Source organism: Ostrinia nubilalis, chromosome 18, assembly GCF_963855985.1.
Source record: "Ostrinia nubilalis chromosome 18, ilOstNubi1.1, whole genome shotgun sequence".
Lineage (NCBI taxonomy): Eukaryota > Metazoa > Arthropoda > Insecta > Lepidoptera > Crambidae > Ostrinia > Ostrinia nubilalis.
Window position 1 is genome coordinate 11,547,672 of NC_087105.1, and position 22,306 is coordinate 11,569,977.

At 41.3% G+C, this 22,306-nt stretch overlaps 1 protein-coding gene and 1 long non-coding RNA gene across 2 annotated transcripts in view; both read right to left on the reverse strand.

Moving 5' to 3' along the window:
* Nucleotides 1-19,880, reverse strand: part of LOC135080900 (baculoviral IAP repeat-containing protein 6) — a 74,787-nt gene extending 54,907 nt beyond the window's left edge. The window contains exons 1-16 of the mRNA XM_063975630.1: nucleotides 19,645-19,880; nucleotides 19,252-19,436; nucleotides 16,662-16,790; nucleotides 15,373-15,608; nucleotides 14,249-14,450; nucleotides 13,367-13,604; nucleotides 10,376-13,067; nucleotides 9,410-9,673; nucleotides 8,755-8,936; nucleotides 8,088-8,296; nucleotides 4,152-4,286; nucleotides 3,916-4,056; nucleotides 3,239-3,397; nucleotides 2,543-2,691; nucleotides 1,737-2,085; nucleotides 806-1,002 (exon numbers count right to left, since the gene is read on the reverse strand). Of these exons, the coding sequence (XP_063831700.1) occupies nucleotides 806-1,002; nucleotides 1,737-2,085; nucleotides 2,543-2,691; nucleotides 3,239-3,397; nucleotides 3,916-4,056; nucleotides 4,152-4,286; nucleotides 8,088-8,296; nucleotides 8,755-8,936; nucleotides 9,410-9,673; nucleotides 10,376-13,067; nucleotides 13,367-13,604; nucleotides 14,249-14,450; nucleotides 15,373-15,608; nucleotides 16,662-16,790; nucleotides 19,252-19,436; nucleotides 19,645-19,825 (5,648 nt within the window). The 5' untranslated portion in view covers nucleotides 19,826-19,880. The remainder of the gene's footprint in view (nucleotides 1-805; nucleotides 1,003-1,736; nucleotides 2,086-2,542; nucleotides 2,692-3,238; nucleotides 3,398-3,915; nucleotides 4,057-4,151; nucleotides 4,287-8,087; nucleotides 8,297-8,754; nucleotides 8,937-9,409; nucleotides 9,674-10,375; nucleotides 13,068-13,366; nucleotides 13,605-14,248; nucleotides 14,451-15,372; nucleotides 15,609-16,661; nucleotides 16,791-19,251; nucleotides 19,437-19,644) is intronic.
* A 998-nt stretch (nucleotides 19,881-20,878) lies between these two features.
* On the reverse strand, nucleotides 20,879-21,536 carry LOC135080430 (uncharacterized). The gene is made up of 2 exons (XR_010259010.1): nucleotides 21,337-21,536; nucleotides 20,879-21,161 (listed from the first exon to the last, which is right to left on the reverse strand). It is a non-coding gene; the product is annotated as an uncharacterized LOC135080430 (long non-coding RNA).
* Between the last annotated feature and the right edge of the window lie 770 nt (nucleotides 21,537-22,306).

The following is a 22,306-nucleotide window of genomic DNA, read 5'->3' on the forward strand; positions in this document are numbered from 1 at the left end:
GCAGTGGAAACTAAATGACATAATAAATAGCAGTAGTAACTTCATACAGGAACAGTGTGACGCTGTGTACTTATCAAACGCTCGTGACGGCGCTTCAGCGTCGGCCTCTCTCCCGTGACAGCGGGCTCAACAACTTGCACCACTCACGGATTACCCCCTCGTGCTATAGAACGACCCGAGCTTGGTAGTGCATTACAGTATCTGTCCAGCGCTCTTGGCGGCGCGTAGCGACGACTAGCCTGTCGACACAACCACCAACCACTAGGGAGTCACTTTCTTCTTCACGGCCCTGAGCTTGCTAGTGCGGTAAAGTACTTGTCTAGCGGCGGCACGTCGGCGTCGTCTAGCGCGGCCACGAGTGTATCAGCTAGCGCGGCGACGAGTATTTCAGCCCCACTCTCACCTTGCACCCCGTGTGGGTCACCTTTTTGGTAGTGTTGTATACCTGTCCAGCGCCCTGGGCGGCGCGTCGGCGTCCTGCAGCGCGGCGACGAGCGTGTCGGCCAGGTAGGGCCCCCACCAGCCCGCCCCACTCCCACGACACTGGGCACACTGCCTTGCACCACTCCAGGGTCACTCCTCGAGCTATAGAGCAGCCCTGAGCTCGCTAGTGTTGTATAGCTACCTGTCCAGCGCCCTGGGCGGCGCGTCGGCGTCCTGCAGCGCGGCGACGAGCGTGTCGGCCAGGTAGGGCCCCCACCAGCCCGCCCCACTCCCACGACACTGGGCACACCGCCTTGCACCACTCCAGGGTCACTCCTCGTGCTATAGAGCAGCCCTGAGCTCGCTAGTGTTGTATAGCTACCTGTCCAGCGCCCTGGGCGGCGCGTCGGCGTCCTGCAGCGCGGCGACGAGCGTGTCGGCCAGGTAGGGCCCCCACCAGCCCGCCGCGCCGCACAGCCGCGCCGCCAGCGTGGCCAGCGCCGCGCCCGCGCGCCCGCCCCACTCCCACGACACTGGGCACACTGCTTTACACCATTCCAGGGTCACTTCCTCGTGCGGCTGAACAGACGAGACAATAGACAGTTTGACACCATACCCCAATAATTCGAAACCACAACTGTTTTAAAAAGACTTCATTCTGGTCTTAAAAACCTAATTTATTTTAAATTGCCTGTCAATTTCGATTTTTGTTCGAATTGTAATTGAAAAAAGTAGTTTGATTGGGTTGACAAAATAGTGACGTCACTTGCTTGTAGTGCCATACAAAATCTATGGGAGTTTCGTTTTGAAAGTTTTAAAAAGTACGGCAATTGATTGGTGGTGTCAAATACCCTATTCATTTAGTTCCTCCACTGCGTCAAATAGTTTCATGCAAAGCAACGCGCAGTTACGGCTGGATCGCACACATCGCGATAACATTCAGCCGACAGTGCGACTATGCAAATAGCACCGAAGTATACGCGAATACTTTGGCGATAGCGCAATTGTTTGGGTTACCGCGATGTGTGTGGCTTAGAGATTATGAAACGTGTTTTAGTATCACGCATTTCGTTCCAGTAACTTTTTTGTGCAAAAAAGTGAGACAGACGTTGTAACGTCGTAAAAGGTGGCAAGTTCATAATTCTCCCATTTAGATTAGGACAGCGAAATCAAAGGTATTGGTTTCTTAAAAAAAAAATAACTCATAACGTTATGCTCCAGTCAACTATTTGTTAATGTAAACAGTACATTGAAGTAAGGAGTGTCTATAGGTACTATTTAATACTGTATGTAATATTTCACAGTAAGCTTACCACATCGCCCATTTGGAAGAAGAAGTACAGCAGCATATCGACGACATTCTCGCTGATCACCGTCAGCTTGTCGGTCGACGACCTCTGCAGCAGCGCTTCAGAGCTGATCTTGCCCTTGTTAATAAGGTTCAATATCGTCGGATTGCAATCCGGCGTGTTCTGCAGTCTCTTCAGTATGTTGTTGCAAGTGTGTAGTTGCTGCTGGAGTTCAATGCACTCGGTGTAGGCCGCGACTACACTGTTGTCGGTGTCGTTGGCGATGTTTAGGTACGCCATCATGTGGGCGGCGTTCCCGTTGTATAGTTCGAGGTAGGGGTTGAGTAGGTCCATTAGTTTGCCTGATGCAAGCCTGTTGGAGAAATTTTAGGATTAGAGTTATCCAGAATTGTTTTATTGATAATAACATACTTTTTACTACGATTGTAAATGCGAAAGTTTGGATGGATTTCTTTTACTCAATCATACCAGAATTACTGTAATTTAACGAGGTGTAAATTATTTACAAACAGAGATAGTTTATAGTCTGGAATAACACGAAGGGTTAATATTACAGAGTATAGATCAAATTGTTTGCATATCCAGAATAATGCACGGTTTCAATGGGATAACATGTATCAGGAATTGTACATTTAAAAGTTGTTTTGCTAGTTTGTGACACAGTTTTATCGCATTATCTAAATGTATTTCTGAAACAGGGAAGCGCGCACGATAAAGTCTCTCTGTTACAGACCAATAACCATGCGGCCGAAGCTATTTATTAATAGATAACTTTTGTCAGATTCCTAATTTACGTAAGAGCTTCTTACCTAAACCTGCAGGCCAGGTCTTGGTGCAAAGCGTTGAGCGCGTTTACGGACGCTTGCACGTTAGCGATTTCGGCGATCTCGCCGTAGAACCAGCCGAGGGGGATCTTGCACTTCATTGCCGACATCCCATAGCGGCCTATTGTTGTGATCTGTGGCAGACAAATAAATAATAATAAATAGTTTATTCATTAAAATAAGAGCATTATAAGAACTTATTATGCTAGAGCTTACATATACAGTTCATAGTCTTTTGTAGCCTGAGCTAGGTTAAGAACCTGTGTTTCAGACGAAAAAAGCTCACACGTTAAATATTAATTAAATAAATTAACAATTAGCTTTATTAAATACACAAATGAGAGTAAATGAGTGTGAGTATAAATAGGCCCAAACAAGATAAGGTAGAAATGAAGATTTTTTTTAATATAGACGTTCGGGACATCGAGCTATAAATAGTTGCCGTTTTGCAACAAAAATGTTTTAGTATGTGTCGACTGCACATGCATATTATTAGATGATTCGGTCACCCTACAGTAGTGAGATTTTAGGTCATTATCTGATTTACAGTCTCAGGTACCAGTACCTCTTGGCCTGCATCTCACCTGATGGAAAGTGATGATCAGGCCGAACGAAGATTTCCTTTGATATCGCCCGCTTACATGAACCTTACCATCATAATAATAAAGGCGGTTTTCGTACCTTCATGTACCGGCAGAGCGGCGGCGGCTGTATGTCGGTGAGCAGCAGATGTTTCGTGGCGATGTCGGTGGCGAACACCAGCTTCACGCAGTCCGTCTCCTCGCCCGCCACCCAGATGTCGATGCATAGCGTCACCAGGTCCGAGCACGACGGGATTATCTGGAAATAGACTTTAGTTACAACAGCGTAGATTCCAAAATACTTTAATCACATAAAAAGTTAAAGAACAAAGCCCACTATTATTTGTGTATTTGTTAGATTGAACTCAGTTGTGCAACGATAAATACGTCTCGAAATGCTGCACTCGTTAAACTTTTGTTTTTCAGCTATGTTAAGTGTGTGTATAAAAAAACCGCTGTGAAAGTAACGCTGTCAACATATTATTGTTATCTATCTCGCTCAAGCTTTGACCTAATAATTAAAGCACCAATGATACAAACGCAGTGTTTTCGTGACTCATGAAATAATTCTGTGTAAAAAGTGCACAAATCTAGTCATATCGACCACACCCACAAGATGACCCTATCATATGAGCGAGGTTTACACTAACAATAAAACTTGCAGAAGTTCACTTGCCACAGCTATTTCCACAGTGGTAAATAGCGGAAGTCAACTTCTGCAAGTTTCATTGCTAGTCTAAACCACGTTTATGGGCTAGTGTAAAGGAACACACATACCACGTCTGTGAGGCGAACAGTGTGTCCGAAGTCGAGCACGATATATCTGCGCGCGCCCGAGTGCATTCGCTCCACAACCAGCGTATGCTGCGGCGGCCGCGTCACCAGCCCCGCCCACGGGATCTTGCACTGCTCCTGTTCCTGTAAAAATAGTCCAGGTTTATACACATTGCTAACGACATAATAAACGACTCCAGGAAAAATCACAGACGACATCGCACAACTACATTTCTAACCTTAAAAAGCTTCTCTTCAGAAAACTCGAGTTTCTCTTGAGGATCACAGTCCATCAAAGAGCTCTCGACGTCCTCTAAAGAGTCGGGATCTTGGGATGTTTGTTTCATTTGGCCCTCTTTCACTGCGGACCAAAGCTGCGAACAAATATGCCTCTTAACTTTTACACTAATCTAGACTTACTTGAACAATAAACATTCGTTTCGCACACAAACATGCATGGACTCGTCGATAGCCGCGTGAGACGGAAAGTTAAAAACAATTAGGACTTCATGCCTCATATCCGGCGTCGGCGATAATTTTTCACACCCATCCCCAAACGTTATCTGGTCAGCTGTATCTCTCCACCGATTAAGGCTTGGTATTTCTGCTAAAGTAGGTATTTCGCGCTGTCAAAATCTGCGCGCGCAATACTTCGCCGAAGACAGCGCGCCAAAGAGCTCTCGCGGCTACACAGTATAGAAATACGCAGTTGGTTAGGTTAGGTTGACTTCCTTCCGTTCAAGCGTCACACTCACAGCACTTTCTAATACAAATCATATCCAAGTGATACAAATTAAAACAACTTTCAAAATTTTTGGGAATATATTTTAGAATCGAATAAACATAGTATATAACTGCCAAAGTAAACACGGTTCAAAGAGGCGTGGCGTCACCCGACCTTCCGGAAGTTCCGCGCCGGCTAACGCCCGATTTCCATATTCAATCCTTCTCCAAATCCGGATTACAACTGTCAAATTGAATTCAGTTTTAGATTATATTTCCAAAATTTTCGATGCATTTACACTTTAATATTGTTTAAATAGTCTTATAAACAATATAAAAATGTAAAAACATCAAAAACCGCAGTTATTTTGGCCAAAAACATATTAAAATTTGACAGTTGACAATCCAAATCCGTATAATTTGGATTAGGATTGAATATAGAAATCCAGCATAAAAGAATTTCAAGATTACGTCACCCGATCTATCGGTAGATCCTCGGGAGCTTGAGCGATTGGAAAAATATTTTATGATCAGTTACTCGTAGTAGCCATTATTTAGAGCTTGGATAATAAATTATAGTTGTTGCAATTCACAAAGCTTTGCATGTGGTTAATTACATTAATCAGTACACGCATCAATTTTGTTCAGTCTTTTTGTTTATTAATAAATAAAAATATCATACTAAAATTGCATACATATTTGTTTGTATTGGTCTGGGTGTTTTCTTTCCATAATTTATGTATAACGTATGTACGGGGCTCTGTATCGAAAATCACTATGACTACTTTTCGAGCATCACACACGGTTACCTGGAGTGCATTACCGCAGCAAAAAGCTTGCCATCTTAAATGAACGGTATAATATCGAGGTTTCGTCAGTACAGTTGCGAACAAAGGTGTTTGTGTAGTATAGTTGAGTTGAGAGGTCAGATTATTGAAATAATAAAACGAACATTTTATTTTTTAAATACATTTTAAAAATAATTTACATTACAGATAACAATGAGAGGATGACATTGCAAGGTGGTGCCAGTCCAGTCTTAAATCCGTTGATATTATTATTATGCTGCATCTGCCATGTTTTTGGCTAAAAGATTCTTCTATCTTGCAGTTTAGACTTTTATTACAGACCTCAGACAGTATTTTTGGAAAACTTTTACGCATGGTGGAGGAAGGGACGCTCTAGAGACTCAAGTCTAGAAGGAGTCACATGAACTCCAAGTTTTAAATCCGTTGACATCTGCTGTATCTGCCATCTTTTTGGCTAGAAGATTCTTCTATCTTGCAGCTTAGACCTTTAGCTACAGACCTTAGACAGTATTTTTGAAACATTCTTACGCATGGTGAAGGAAGGGACGCTCTAGAGCAGTGGTTCTTAACCGGTGGTCCGCGGACCACTGGTGGTCCCTGGAGGCATTCCAAGTGGTCCGCGATGTGCACTTGCACACCTTGGTCAAAACCACTTTTAACTGATTTTTGCAGTCAAACTGGTTTTGACCGATTATGAGGTGGTCCCTGACAAGACAGAAAGGACATTGGGAACTTTAATATGAGAAAATGCCCCAAGGCGGACAAAGATGAAACGTATTTTATTTCAAAGCTTTATACTTGTAGGTATATTCACTTAAAGCGCTATGTTGTGAGATATGGGAATTCTGAGATATGACGAGTCTAAGTTGAAAATATATTTGTCTAAAATGATTTGATATTTTTACATGTTATGTTGTTTGGCATTGCAGAGTAACCAATAAAAGTAAATAAAATAATATAAATAAATAAAAAATATAAATAACATAATATAAATAAATAAAATATTATAAATACTTAAATTAATATTAGACAACATCTCATATATTACTCCAACCCAAAATAAGTAACTAAGGCATTTGTGTTATGGAAATCGGGAACGACGAACCACAACACACCCAAACCAGAGACAATGTGAAAAGATCGTTTTCTATATTGTCCCGGCCGGGAATCGAACCCGGGACCTCAGTATTGGCCCGGCACACCTTGAAAACCGGTGTGTGCACCTCTCCGCCACGGAGGTCGTCAAAAATGTTACCTAAATGTAAAATAAAATAAAATATTAAAACTTCATTTTCTCAATATTCCCATATAAGAGAGAAAAAAAAATGCACGGAAATTCATTGGATATTAGTATGTATCATCTGTGATAGGTTTCGTTTGTGTCCGCTACTTTTCGAAAAGTGGGGCAAAAAGTTCCCAATGTCATTTGGTAAAATGGTCCCTCATGACTTAAAGGTTAAGAACCACTGCTCTAGAGACTCAAAACTACAAGGAGTCACATCAACTCCAGTTTTAAATCCGTTGACGTCTGCTGCATCTGCCATCTTTTTGGTTAGAAGATTCTTCCATCTTGCAGCGTAGACCTTTAGCTACAGACCTTAGACAGTATTTTTGTGAAAATTCTTACGCATGGTGGAGGAAGGGACGCTCTAGAGACTCAAGTCTACAAGGAGTCATATGAACTCCAGTTTTAAATCCGTTGACATCTGCTGCATCTGCCATCTTTTTGGCTAGAAGATTCTTCTATCTTACAGCTTAGACCTTTAGCTACAGACCTTAGACAGTATTTTTTATTATTTATTTGTGTCAGTGTGCTCTTCTAAAGAGTGTAAGACGATTGTATGTAGGTACTATTAAAATGTAATTTTAACTCATTGGTTTTGTCTCATATTTGAGGAATGTACTATGTATCATGAGTAGAGTCTTCGTTTAAAAGGATGCGAACGATTTAAATTTCAATAGGTAGACAAAATTGAATTGAATTTAAGCTTTCTCCAGTAACACTGATATTATTATACTGTGACTCATCAAAGTCATCATTGTCAAAAATATTGACAAATCGCGAACTGTCACGGCCAAAAAACTGACACGCGTCCGTCCTCCGTAAGCGCCACCGCGCGACTGATTGAGATTGTCCAAGCCGTCATGGACGATTTTTTCCACATTTTTTAACATAGTAACTAAATAAGACGCAATATAAAAATTTCATCCGTTAAAAGCCCTCAAGTTATTTCTGAACTTTAGTTTAGTAAAAGATTTAGAATCTCAAATCGCTTATTTTAAAAATAAAACCATAAATAGAAAACGAATAGAGGTTACTTTGGGAATTTATTCTATCGAGTCAACTTCATCAAATCGTGTTTCCATCCGTTAATAGCCCTAGAAAATATCCTCAACTATGCCCAATAAAAATCTTAGCCTTTAATTTTACTGTTTAGTACCTCAAAAATGAAAAATGAAAACCTCATTTTCGCCATTTTCTCTGCTACCCGGCCTTAAGACGTCATGATACCTAAGTTTCCCCGCAGACTATAGCCTTTTTGTCGACCTATAGTGTGGTCGACTTCAATGGGTAGTCTGTATTTTGCTAGGACTCTAAAATAAGCAACACACATTACGTCATAGTCATCAGTCTCCACATACCTGGTTAGGATCAGCCACTCCCAGCGCGCCAGGCATGTAGCTGACAACAGAGGCGTGGTGACGGCCACCAGTGGACTCCAGTTTGGTCCCGTCGGAGGCGGCGTGGCACGTCACGTGCAGGGGCATGGCCTCGCTAAGCCCCGCCCCGAACACGCCCACTCCGTTGCTCTGCGCCCACGCCGCGACGGATGAAGGCGGCGACTTCGCATCTGGGGGGGTGGACGCTGAATGATCTGTAGTATCTGCTGTGCCGACTTCAGGGTGGCGAATGGTGTATTAAAAAACAAAAAATATTACAGACGACAGCAACGTAATGTAATAAGAACTATTTTTCAAAGCCTAATGTGCTGTTGTCTGTAAATTGCGTAATGAAATAATCATGTCAAATTTAATAGGTTAGTATAGTAACACTTTAAGCTATCAAAACAAGACTCTTCCATACATTTTGTAAGGCAAAGGTTACCCTGACCTAATTTCGCGAATTCAACATTTTATTGATTTTAATGTACGTAAATAGTTTTACAACAAATTGCGAGCTAGAATGAAGTGTTTTTAAAAGAAGTGTCATGAACGGTTAATGGTGTCAGTCAACTACCCAACTCCATATTTAATTTACTTTTATAGCCCTTATTCCCAGAACTAGCCGTCTGCAAGTGGCAACACTTACCGATATCCGGGGGTAGATTGAGCAAGTCTTTGAGCTGGCAATCAGTCTTAGCGCTGGGCGGCGTAGCGTTGTCGCCTGCGAGCACGCTGGCGTATGTGACTGGAGTCGACGAGCCGCGGCCCAGTTCTGGCACTTCTGATGCGAAGATTGTGCGCTCTAGCGGCAGCCCGTATAGGCCAAACCTGATGGGAAATCATTTTTGATTATTTATGCCTATAAAAACGCAGTATGCATTAGGGTTTACGGTACTAATTCTACCTTTTTTCACCATTGCAACTCTTGTATATCCATCATCTACAGATTAGCCTCCAGCGAAACTCAACGAGTGAAGGTCGAGTAGTCCTGGAAGACCTCTTACTGATGGACCCGTAACTATTTTAATCTAATGAATATAGAGTGAGTAGCTACTGCTAGTGTCAGATAGCATTCCTCGCCTAGCTCTGAGCAGCTGGTGGCAGACAACGGAGGGGGTATTATGGACTCTTATGGAGTAGGATTTGCAAAGGCAAACCGGATTGGTAATTCATTACAATTAGCGTCAAACACACTCACCTCACTCACGCGCAGGACCGTGCATTGTGGAAAACCTTGGAGGAGGCCTTTGTCCAGCAGTGGACGTCATTTGACTGAAACGAACGAACGAACGAACACTCACCTAGCCCTCAGCAGCTGATGATACACATCAGCTCGGTCGCGCAGACACCTCGCAGTGCGTTCTAACAGCGCCAGGCATCCCGCCACGAGCGTCGCCGCCGCCTGTCGCTGGCCACCGCGCGCCGCGTGCTGTGCCAGCGCCGCCAACCAACGCAGTGCGCCCGGCGACTCGCACGCGCCGAGGAACGGGATGCACCCGCTCACGCTGTTGGTTAGTGTCTGCTCGAAGGTCGACTTCCAAGGCTTGGGCAGTTGCTTTACGCCCCTGTTGGAAAAGCGTTAATTAAATATTGAATTGAAAACATGGTAGATTCATGAACTACAAATCGTCCGGCAGCTGACAGAGGAACTCGTTCCAAATCTTTAACTTACACTGGTCATCACAAAAATCTACCCTCCCGCGACAAGCACTTTCAAACGTATGCATCCCCACTTCCCACCAATATTGGCACCATTTAAAAGCCTAGTTCTAAACTTCATTTCATTAAAGGAAAGGTTTTTACCCCAAAAATGTGTCTGTAGAAGAATCCAGTCACTTCTTCAAAAAATAGGTAGTTACGCTTGAGCCAACTTTTATGGCTATAAAACTATTAAGTTGGGATTAATCGCTATCAATCTGTTAAAGAGGATACGTGAGATCATTATTTGGTTTTATAACCATAAAAATTGGTCTAATTGATCCCAGAGGTGCGCCCAAAGTGAGGTCTTTTTTCAATTCACATTTTTCAAATAACACCAATATTGTTGGGGCACCATGATTGTGTCAGTAGAAACGAGTTTTTCTGTAAAACGTAGGTGGGCCGATTTTTGTGATGACCAGTATATTTACTATATCATCATGTAAATGCAACTTACGAATCCCGATAAGGCGTGTATCTACTTAGAAGACGATTAATCCTACGAAGCATAGCTGCCCATTCGTCCCGAAATAAAAACCATATCATCAAAAACAACGACAAATACTCACTCGCTCGTGATCAGCATGATCTTGACGCACTTCTTGGCGATGCTGCGGTTGGAGCACAGCACGCAGTTCTTGATGAGCGCGTCGGCGTGGCGCTCCACGGCGCGCGCGCACTCCAGCTGCGCCGCCTCGGCCGCGCTACCAGTCTCTTTACCCTTGCCTTTCTCCGCCTTAGCAGCGCGAATCCGCTGCAGACGGATCGATACCGTCCAAATCAGCAAATCCAAAGCCAATTTCCGCTTCTCGGAATCACCCCCGCCGGTCGCGATCTCGCAAAGAGTGTCCAAAAACGAATTAGATTCGAGCATCGCGATCCTCTGCTGCCGCTCCATTGGAATATCAGTCGGCGGGCTCGCGCGCACCGTCAGCGATATCTGGTGCAGCCAGTCGCATCCAATAAAACCGGACTTCTTCGACCCGCTCTCTTTGGACTGAGCCTTCAGGTCCTTGGCCGGGTCGAAGAGCGACTTGATGTGTATCAAGAACGTCCGACCTCGTGCTCGATACAGGCGGGGACTGGTCAATATGAGCGTGCCGGACTGCTGCGTCAAGTCCAGCCCGGAGGATAACAGCAATGGACCGGCGAGAATCTCGGCGTTGTGAGCTTGCAAATACTCCTCGCTGTTGACCGGGTTCTCGACGTTAGTCGCGTTTTCTGCGTCGATCGAAAAGTGCACGGGCGAGCCGTACGACGCGTCTTTCTTGTATCCGAGCCCGTGAAGGTTCTGTTTCAGTAGTGTGACCTGGATCACCGGCAGGTTGGCCGAGCAGGCCGTGTGCAAGGTGAAGCCGAACTCTACGTGCGCTAACGAAACGCTGTACGGCAAGGTCAATTCCAGGACGTGCTCGTCCCAGGTCGACGACTGGAGTCTCCAAGTCCTGTTATTCTGGTGGTCGGATCTGGAGCGCTGCGCGGGAGACAGCTCGCACCAGAAGCCGGGCACCACGGCGCTGTAGGGCACCGTCGTGTTCGTACCGTAAGACCCTGTTAGAGATATCAATGCTTCCAAGTCATTCATATCCAACTCAGTCTTGTTCGCGATGATGACGGGCGGGGGCAGCGGCCCGCACACCTCGTCTCGAGGCGCTTTCTGAAGCATGTCGAAATCTATGTTGGCGAATTCGTCGTCGTCCACGTCCCCTGTGTTATCTTTCTCGCCGTTGTTCAGGGCGTAGAAGTAAATGATTCCGTGCTTCGTCGACACGCTCAGGCGGTCGACCGAAGCACAGAAAGTGACAGATGAAAAGTGTTCTTTAGGAACTCGTTTCTCAGTCAACAAAGAAAAGTCAGCGATCGAGTACAATCGGAGGCAGCCGTCAACTGAGACTACTGCGAACGAGTGCTTATCCATAGGCAACAGGCATATGTCTACGGGACTTTCGTTGTATGGCAACTCTTTCATGAACACTGGGTTGTCGTCCAAAGTGCACACAGAGGTTTGGCTGTTGATTTTGTAGAGAAGGAAGTAGGCCTTCGCGTCTGAACAATCTTTTTCGGTCGGCGGCTCGGTCACCTCGTCGACGTCCATCCATATATCGCCGTCGGTGTCCGCGTCGTCCTCGAGTTTCACCGAGACCGAGGTGATACTCGAGACGACGACGAGTAAATGCTCCTTATCTTCAGTGGGCAAGAGATGGGTGACTTTGGAGTCGTCGTTGAGGATGAGATTGGTCGGGACGTTGAGGCACTGTATGGCGATGCCCTGCGACACGACCTCCTCGGCCGGGGGGTCGCTGTCGAAGCCGTCGTTGTTGCTGTTGCTGACGACGGTCTGCGTCTTGACTTTTGTGCCTCCGAAGGTCGTGACCTTGACCTTTCCGCCGTCGCCTCCCTCGTACCACTTGAGGTCCGAGATTTCTAGAGGTCCGTTCATGTTGAGGTAGTGGGTTATAGGGTCCGCCTGCTGCAGGACCGCATCGGTTTGGTCGGCTAGCTTCGTGCCGACCGACTCGAGGTTGCCGCTCTTCCAGCTCTTGAGCTGGGATATTTTGCCGACAAAGTCCAGCATGCTGCCCTGTCCTGATTCCGGGAGCTCGGGCAACAGCGCCGTGGGCGGCGGCGGAGGCGGCACTTTGAAATGCTTCATGAAGATAATCTTCTTCGGTTCCCATATCTTGCAGTCGTCCTTGCTGGAGGACGCGTTGAGGTTAATCACGTTGCTGATCTGCTCGTCCATGAGGCTGCTGGTGCAGGGCGGCAGCTCGGTGTCCTCGTCGGAGTACTGGAAGTAGATCTCGTCGTAGATGTTGGCGTCGTCCTTGCGCGCGACGGTGCAAACCTTCTTGCTGCCGCCGGGCTTGGAGTTGCCGCTGCCGTTGCTGGTCTGGACCACCGTGGTCACGGACCCAGCTACGGAACTGTGTATGTCGTACGTCAAAAGATACAACATTTTATTTGAGGACGGCAAATTGCTTTTTGCTTCGTTCTCGTCGTTCATCGCTTGAACGCTCTCTTTGGCCTTATCCGCCGCACCAGTCTCGAAGAGAGCCTTACTGGAGTCTTCTTGGATGGGCTGGTCGGAGGGCGCGGTGTTGGTCCTGGTGACGGTGACCGCGCATATCAATGAGGGTTTCGTCTTCGATGTGCTGGCCGTGTCCTTTTCCGCGCCCTCCGCGCTCTGCGCTTGGGAATACGATTCCTGTTGTGACGTCATACCGACGAATGACATAGCAGTCAATTCGATGCCGTATGTTGCTGTGGAAAAATAAGACATTGTTAGTAGATGAATCATCAAACAGGACTTCAGAAATAAATGTATAGGGCTAGTGCTTTACTCAAGTCAGTGTTTGAGGTATAGGAGCAACAGCACGGGAGGGTGTTTTTGGGACGTCGAACGTTAGTGAGACTTCAAATATGCAAATATCTAAAGTTTAGATTTTTATGTTCTGTCACGTCATAATATGTCAATGTCACTCCTCCCGTGCCGCTCCATTACTCAGGCACTGACGAGTTAAGCGTAGACCTATAAAACAATACTACTAATAAACACTTACAGGTATCTTTCTCTATACTCGCCGACCAGACTTTATTGCAGTCCGTGCTGAGTATACCGCTGAAGATCGAGTCGTAGGGCGACAGGTGGATGAACTTGGCCAACCGCAGGCCGCACTCAAAGCGCCAGATGTTGACCTTGCCGTCGGAAGTTCCCGCGGCGATCAGCTCCCCCGTGTTGCCTTTAGACACTATGGTCACGTTCGGACTCGGGACGGCGCAAGCTGTGGCGTTTGTGACCTGGACAACATTTGTTTATTTTTATCTCGATGATTTTTCATTCATGATCAACACCAAAAATATTTTTCAATATATCATCAGAATACCACACTAAACAGAAATAAGTAAGGAATGAAATACACAAGAGACATCTTTAAAGCCACGTAGGTATACAAAGGTGTTTTACCATATTATGAATGTGCACACTGTATAGATTTTAAAACAGTGTAAAGCGTAATAGCAAATTCTTAAGTTGTTTCAAGCTAGCACATTTTATTAAAAGGGTCACAAACTTTGATTCTTTGGTTTAAAATAACTTAGAGGGAGCAAATCTGATCAAATCTGTAACTTAGCGAATGTCCCGAAGTCAAAAAAGCTTTAACCTCTCGAATATTTATTTAATCTTTAATGCCATATAAATTGGTAATAATGGGAAAAAGGGCTAGAGAAAATAAGAAGAACAATGCCATATAAATTATTACATAAGGCGAAATTAATGCCACAAGGCATTATCTGCCAGCAAGGCCGCTTCCACATTAGGGCGACAGAAGTAGCGTTTTTATATTGTGAAGGCAGGCATCCGCTGTCAAAAATATTGCGGCATCGCATCTGTCGCGCTGCTAAATCACCTAACTGAAGCGCTCTTAAAGTTGCTCAACACTTACTGATATGGGCACGTTGTGCGTATATTCGCCCCGTACAAAGGGGCAGTTGGGCGAGTGGCGCTCGTGCTCCACCCAGGGCTCGTCGGACTTCTCCCAGCAGACTAGACACACCAGGCAGGTGAAGCACATAGCACGGTCGTCGCCGCTAGGTGTGGGCTGGTGGTAGAAGCCTGCTTGCGCCATACGCGCGGGTAACGCCCATCTGGTGGAAAAATGAACTTTAGGCAACTGGGAATAAAGATGTTTTTATTTTACGCATAAAATAAGATATTTTCGTCTCGTTCAACTAGTACTTCAATTGATTGGTAGATTACAATTTTTAAAGCTCAGTTGTCTTAAAAATAACTTTTTTAAAAAAACATAACCGACTTCAAATGCGTGAACACAAAAAAAAACCAAATATTTTGATAATACCTATTCAACAAAAAAATAATCGTTCAAATTGGTTCATAATCGGCGGAGATATTGCGTATAAAAAGTTCATCCCCAATTTTCCACCCTTAGGAGTTGTTTTTTTTATTATTAAATTTAAATGGGACCACCCTTGAGGTATTATTACCTATACGCCGAAAAAAGATTTGTTCAAATCGGTTCGTAATTGACGGAGTTATCGCGTAACAAACATAGAAAAAAAAACATACGGGTCGAATTGAGAACCTCCTCCTTTTTTTGAAGTCGGTTGAAAATACGATTTCTTTACGACCACGAAGTTGTAGCCTCATGCAATATAAATACATCCAGAACGGTATGTGAGCTAAGTAGGTGAATTTTTGAGAAAGATCAGGTGAACTAGTTCATTTATAAGACAACTTACACACACAGAAGACGCCACAGAATGCTATGGGTACACAAAGATGTTTCTAAATAAAGCTGCCGTAACGAGTCAGCTTCTAAGGCCCAGAACAGACGGTGAAACGCAACTGCAACGAAACTGCGATTGCTAGTTACTTTTGAGTTGCATCTAAGTTTCTGCCATAGCGTCTGTTGAGAGACCACACATGACGCGACCAGTTTGAAACTTTCAGTTTCAGTTTCAATCATCAGAATCATCACAAGTTGCAGTTTCGTTGCAGTTGCGTTTGACCGTCTGTTCTGGGCCTAAGTATTACAACAATTCAACTCACTTGTAATCCATATGAGGCCATCGTTTGAAAGTCTCTTTCCTTTCAGCCTCAGAGTACATCAACGGCCTGGTCTCCTCATCCCGGGAGCAGGGTACCAGCTCGTTGGCCCGCTGGCCGACGGCCGAGGCGATAGCGAGGGCCGGAATCCGTCGGTTCTGGCCTTTTAACTCCTGGACTACTCCGGTGGTCACCAAGCGGACTGTCGACTGCGGCAGTCGGATGATGACTGTGCTCCACTGCAGACAAATTTGGATTTTACGTTTCAGTTTACGCTAAATATATCCATTGCTGGATAATGAAATACAATAACAAAGGATTGCCACAACTAAAAAAAAACTTACAGTCCTATCCATATTGGATTCTTATAAGATGTGGATATAGACTAGTAGCCTAGTATTGATAATTTGATACTAAGGATCGAAATTGATTAGATTTTTTGCCGATAAAAAAACACAAAATCATGTGCAACAATGTTTGACAAATTACACTAAATGAGTAAGTACTGTTTTCTCAAATCTTCACTTTGTATCAAGAACTTGCTTCAACCCTAAAATAAAACGAATGCCTGCCATTCCCTTTGCCACGCCCTATATTTATGAAATGAAATTCCTGCACAATATAATCTACTAACTAAAAAAACATATTGAATTACTTCAATTTAGGAACCCTGTAAATAAATTGTGTTAAAAAACTATATTTCGCCACATAATCTCGTGTTTCTAGAAATATAGAAGTAAGAAATGGAAATAAAATGCGTTGTATGCTCATAATATACATTTTGTCTATCGATCAACAACACTACGAGATCCTGACAGCCAATCAATAGATATGGCAAAATAATATCATGAAGCATTAGATTTTATCATAAAATAATGTACTTTCCAATGCACATGTATCCTTTTTTTTTTCATTTGAAGATTAGATTGTAATGTCCTATAAACACCAAACATTAATCACATTGCACAACTTTAATACATTTATTCATCCATCATATAAACATAAGCAGCATAGTATTTGTTTGATGATAAATAAGTAAGTCAGCCCTAACTCAATGTTCATGTGCCTAGTTTCACTCTTAATTACTTTTACATAATAATGGAACACAGTGTAGGACGTCCACCTACAAGGTGACCCAAAGATCTAATAAATATAACAGAAAGGCGCTGGATGCAGACCATTACCAACTGGGCGATAAAGTAATCATTGGGGAAGGCCTATGTTCAGCAGTGGACATCCTGTGGCTGAAATGATGATGATGATGAATGATAGAACATAAAAAAAAATCTTACCTTTTGCGCCTTCACGCCCTTACGAACAGGCTCGGCATCTATGGCGTTCTTGAGTTCAGTGATGAAGTCCGATAGGCCCTCAATCGAGTGAGCGTCTAGGCTCTCCAGACACTGGTACAGGAGAACAGCCTGGAACAATCCATTATTTTTAACATATGCATTATGCACTGGAAAAGTACATCAGTGTTGATTCACTTCTGTAATTTTTTAATTTATGTGTCACTATGTTGCCTTTTTACAAAAAGGACAATGTAGAATAAAATTCTCAAATACAATACATTTACAACTAAAATATTATTAGTATTTTAAAACGATTACAATTAAAATATAGTTAAACATTGTTTGGCACATCTACTGATGCTGATAAAATTCAATAATAGCTTAAAAGGCATTTTAATTGTTGATATATTGTAAATGAATAGTTAACAAGATTGAATGTACTATCTAAATAAAAACTAAGTAAAACAACCAAGTATATTATTTAAACTTTGATCTTTGGAATAGCAAAATATAAATATGAGTTATCACTGTATGTTTGCACTTTCACCAAACTTATGACTGTCTATCTATCTCTCACAGTTAAAAATTAGCAAGTGATATTAATAGATTAACCCTAATACAATATTCATGTACTGCTTTCCCTCAAAAATAAACTCAGCATATCCTGTATTCAAATTAGATCCTATTGTCTATACGTGATTATGACTCATAATCAAACACTATCATAATACAAGTACTACTAAAATAGTACAACTTAATCTAATACTAATATAAAGCTGAAGAGTTTGTTTGTTTGTTTGTTTACTTGAACGCGCTAATCTCCGGAACTACTGGTCCGATTTGAAAAATTCTTTCAGTGTTAGATAGCCCATTTATCGAGGATGGCTATAGGCTACAACATCACGCTACGATCAATAGCAGCAGAGCAATAATGAAAAATGTTGCGAAAACGGGTTTTCACGCGTACGAAGTCGCGGGCACAGCTAGTAGTTTATAAAGATCAGTATAAAAATAAAGTTTGTAACAGAGAAATCTAATTGAATCATTAAAACCTTTCATCAATAACAACACAATGCAATGCAATTAGCTACCCGCACATTAGTCACCACTGTGAATTATTATGTCATATGAAACTTAATAGTAATGCTTCCACATTGTTTGAAGCGAACCTCAATATGATGACCTAGTCTTTATGTTGTTATGATAAAAATCGGAAGTGTTTGTAATATAATAACAACATTGTTTACATAGGGTGTACTGCCCCTAGTTCAGTAATAACTGAAACAATGATGAGTTATAATGCTTCTTGATGAAAACCAGTGGAATCTAGTTATTTTTACTTTAAATAATCACTAATGAGAATAAACTCCAAAAACCTAAAAATAAACTGCACTAAATCACTCTGGCAATAATAGAAGGAGTTTACAGTACCCATAAACTTTGTCTATTCTTATTACAGATTGAGAAATGAAAAAGCTTATATTTTCAGAATAAAAGAGTTGATTATTAAATTCAGATAAGTGGATCAATTATTGAGAAATCAACTATTTCTTACAATCTGTATATTTTAGTTCTTGTAGAGAAGCTATATGTTCTTAATGTAAATATTTAATGTAAAGGGGTATATTACTGCTTATATTTAAATCATAATCTTCTAAGTGTAAATTAAAGATGTGTTCAATTAAAATCAAATATGAATCAATAAGCTAAATTACTCACGATCAGAAACTAATTGGATAAGCAATTTGTGCAAACACACAGTAAAACATTTCAATATGAAACTAAAGAAAACAATAAATTATTTATTTTATAAAAACAACCTCGGAATCTTTCTAATATTCATGATTAATTGAATATCTCACAAAAAGAACCACTTCATAAAGTTTAAAATATTTCCACCGTAGAGTGAATAAGAACTTCAATGCTTGTACTCAAAGTGAGCTACACCAATAGTTCACTCTCCATGTTATGTAGATCCATATAAATGAAAACAAGAAAAATATAATGCATTAATAATAATGATAGGGTTGATATAATATTTACCCTGATAATAACATTAAGATATTCTCATCTAGTAAAAAAAATAAAAAGTATATGTAGGTAGGTATACTACCTACATAGAATATCATCTATCAACTTCATATTGCTTGCTAATCCAGATAAATCTAACAGAAAATTAAACAGAAAACAAAAAATCTTTGTACAATGTAAAGATAATGTAAATAAACATCAATAACTTAGTTCTCCGACTAATTATGAACATATTGCGATATTAATAAGTTTCAATCAATATGTTGCGTTTCAATGTTCGATCAATATCTTACATCACATTTCGCAATTTTATCCTTGTTCATTTTAGGAAAACTGTATTGAATCCAATTGTGTTTGTGAAACTACAATATGAAAACTATTGGAAACCAATTTGAATGAATAATGCATGTGAATCACTTAACAATGTTTCTTCTCACAGTATGCAAAATTTAAGTCTCTACCAAACAGATAAACTTGACATTATCATAGTACAAACAGTAGGCAGAAAATGCAATCACAAGAGAAATGAGGTGTGAATAGAATGAGCTAAGATACGAACCTCAGACAAAACGAGTTCAATGCGAATTATTTTGTCGGGCTGCGAGGAGGGCAGCGGGCGTTGCAGGGCCGTGTGCAGCAGGAGCACCCCATTGTAGTCGGTGCGAGCGCCCACGCCGCTGCTGTCCCACAGAAAAACCCGGTCCGCACCCGGCGCGTACTCGACGCCTAGCGCGCCGCCCTCGTCTAGAACCACAACACGATCCGGTGCAATTCGACTTGTTTATTGTCAACTGTCAGCAGAACAATGTAGGACACGGAAACGATCTCTTTGTCGATCATCACTCATCCAAAAATACGATAACCTATATCTTGATACACGAGAAAACTGGATAAAAACACTGATTATGGAGCACCAATCTTTTGTCAGAGGACCAATAGCGTCTAAACTTACCCGCTGCTGACAGGAAAGAAGACTGGAGTATCACACCAGAGTTCACATCCAAAACGTGTACACCACCAACGAGAGTCTTCACCAATATTATATTTAAATTACTATGATACGTTAAAGAAGTAACAGGAAAGTTCATATGAATATAACCATCTTCTCGTAATATCAAAGAATCATCGCCCATCGTGGCCGTGAACACATCTGTCTATTCTACGTAAACGCCATTTGTAATTTATATTTTTTTATGTCAAATGCCTCGGACCGTGCAAGTGGCCAGCTACAAAGTTGAGGCAAAGGAATATAATTTTATAATTCATTCATTACACATAGTATTGATTTTACTAGCAAAACTTTAATTGATGTTAATTAATATTTTTGTGTACAAAATTTACAGTTAGGTACAGTTCTCCAAATTAATACTTTGGTATTTTAAGCTACAAATAACAAAATACCAATTTCAAAAAAAAAATGTTGCCAGATCCATTGTACAGTTCACAGAACATTTATGTTGTAAAACTCATAGTACAGCTTTTAAGTGCCACATAGTTTCCCTTAATCCCATCATCTATAATGTTGATGCGAAACAAGGCACTTAATCATATGCTGTTTGTTAAATGATGAAATTCATATTTTGGAACTGGTAACCCTTGAATTACGATGACTGTCAAAAAGTTCATGATTGGAGCATTGACCTGTAACCTGTAAATACCATTGGTCAAAATAGCACAGCATAATTCCTAATAACTATGATACTGTACCATGATTCGCAAAGGTCATGGTTGCATACTGATGTTGCACACCATTCATATAAATATACAGGGTGTAAAAAAAGAGCTTGTTAACGTTATTTAGCTGCTGAAAACTAAATCACAGTTCTTCTGAATTCTGAAGTATAAAGACCTAAGTCCTAAATCGTATTGTATGATTTAGGATATACGATTTTCATGAAACCTTAAAGATATTTTTTGCTGTAGGAACCTGCATTGGAACCTGCTACACTACACTACTTATTGCTTGTGGTAGCATTTTTCATTAGTAGCTATTCGCTGGGTGCGAAGTACTAGGTGGGGGGGACATAATCTATCGCAGCGCTCATGGTGGTCAAAAGTAGAAATAATGTTAGCTCTGTCATCAGATGTATCTGTCAATGGCAAAGCGATTCTACATAATACATTTTAATATCATTAATTAATCGCATGAAAAGGGTCCTACTGGGAACTTAAATAAAAGAGTGGACTGTATTTCGATAGGGCTGTTTTAATAGCCGTTTACAATTTGGAAATAACTAAACTATACAACGTGGTAGTACAAAAATGAGTCACAGAAGTTGTTGTGCACAGATGTTTGCTTTATGATGAGAGCGTGAATTATTGAACTCTGCCCTTGTTTTGTTCTTAATTCTTCTACATCTCGGACTTGTCCAGCCAATACCAACAACTTTCCTTTAAATACGGTTTGTGGTTGGAATTTGATATTGTAACTCTCACAAACCCGGTCTTCAAAACGATACTCATTTCGATCTGAAAACGATATTTAATTTATTACTAGCGATACAGAAACATTTAAATATATTTACTGTTATATAATGAAACCGTTAAAGTAGCTTTTTCTTTTTGTTTTACTGTAAAACTACAACTGTAAATGAAGTAAACAAACCCTGACACAATCAAAATTAAACACACTTTTTGGACTTACCTCATTTGATTTGAATGACCAAAATGATTTCAAAACCTTTTTTCCACCCAAATCGTGGTATCACAACAATTTATTAGTTGAAAATATTTGTTATTTTTTCATTTCGATATTTTTTCACAAATATACGACCTAAATGTCAATGTGACAGAGCCCACAAAGTTGTGGACGCTAGTTGGCGCTGTAATCGTGCACGGAGCCAATAGTAAACTATTGTACTATTGTTGGAAGCACAGGTTGTTGGGTTTACTACATGCAATAAAAGACTGACGGTTTTATTTTCTATTGATATAAAAGAGTATAGCCTGACCAGGAACATAAAAACCCTGGCATAGAGGCGCGTCAATTGCATTTGATAGTGCAACACTGAGTACAGTCGTACCTGTGTTAATTAATAGGCTAACTTTATGTATCAGGATTACGGGCTAATTTGATATTTTCATAAATTAACGAAAAAATATTATTATAGGTAACCTGGTTTAAATAAATTAAATGAAATCATCAATCGAGCTAGTAGGATTTATTTTATTATTCATCAATAATCAAATTCAGAACTTGAATATTCAACTGCAATGTTTGCTCATGAACGCTTCAAACTCGGTACTTCTTTCCCAATTCCATAAAATTCAACACTTAGAAAGTGACAAAAAATTTTAAAATAGGTAGTTGAAACAAACCACAGCTAATTTTTATAGTGGACTGTACTATGCGATAAACATGTCAGTCAATTTGACAACCTTTGTCGGAAACATTATTCAATGAAAATATTGTCCGAACCCTTAGTATTTCTCTTCGACAAACACTTTAACACATTGTAAACCACTTTTCTTTCACGACTATAAAAAGATTTTAGCAATTTAATTCACAAAATCAATTGCGCACATTTAAAATAATGTTTGTTTACACTTTGACAGCAATAGACTGACATGCAAGGTGACATGACAATGAAGTTTTCAGTTACTGTTGCCATTAA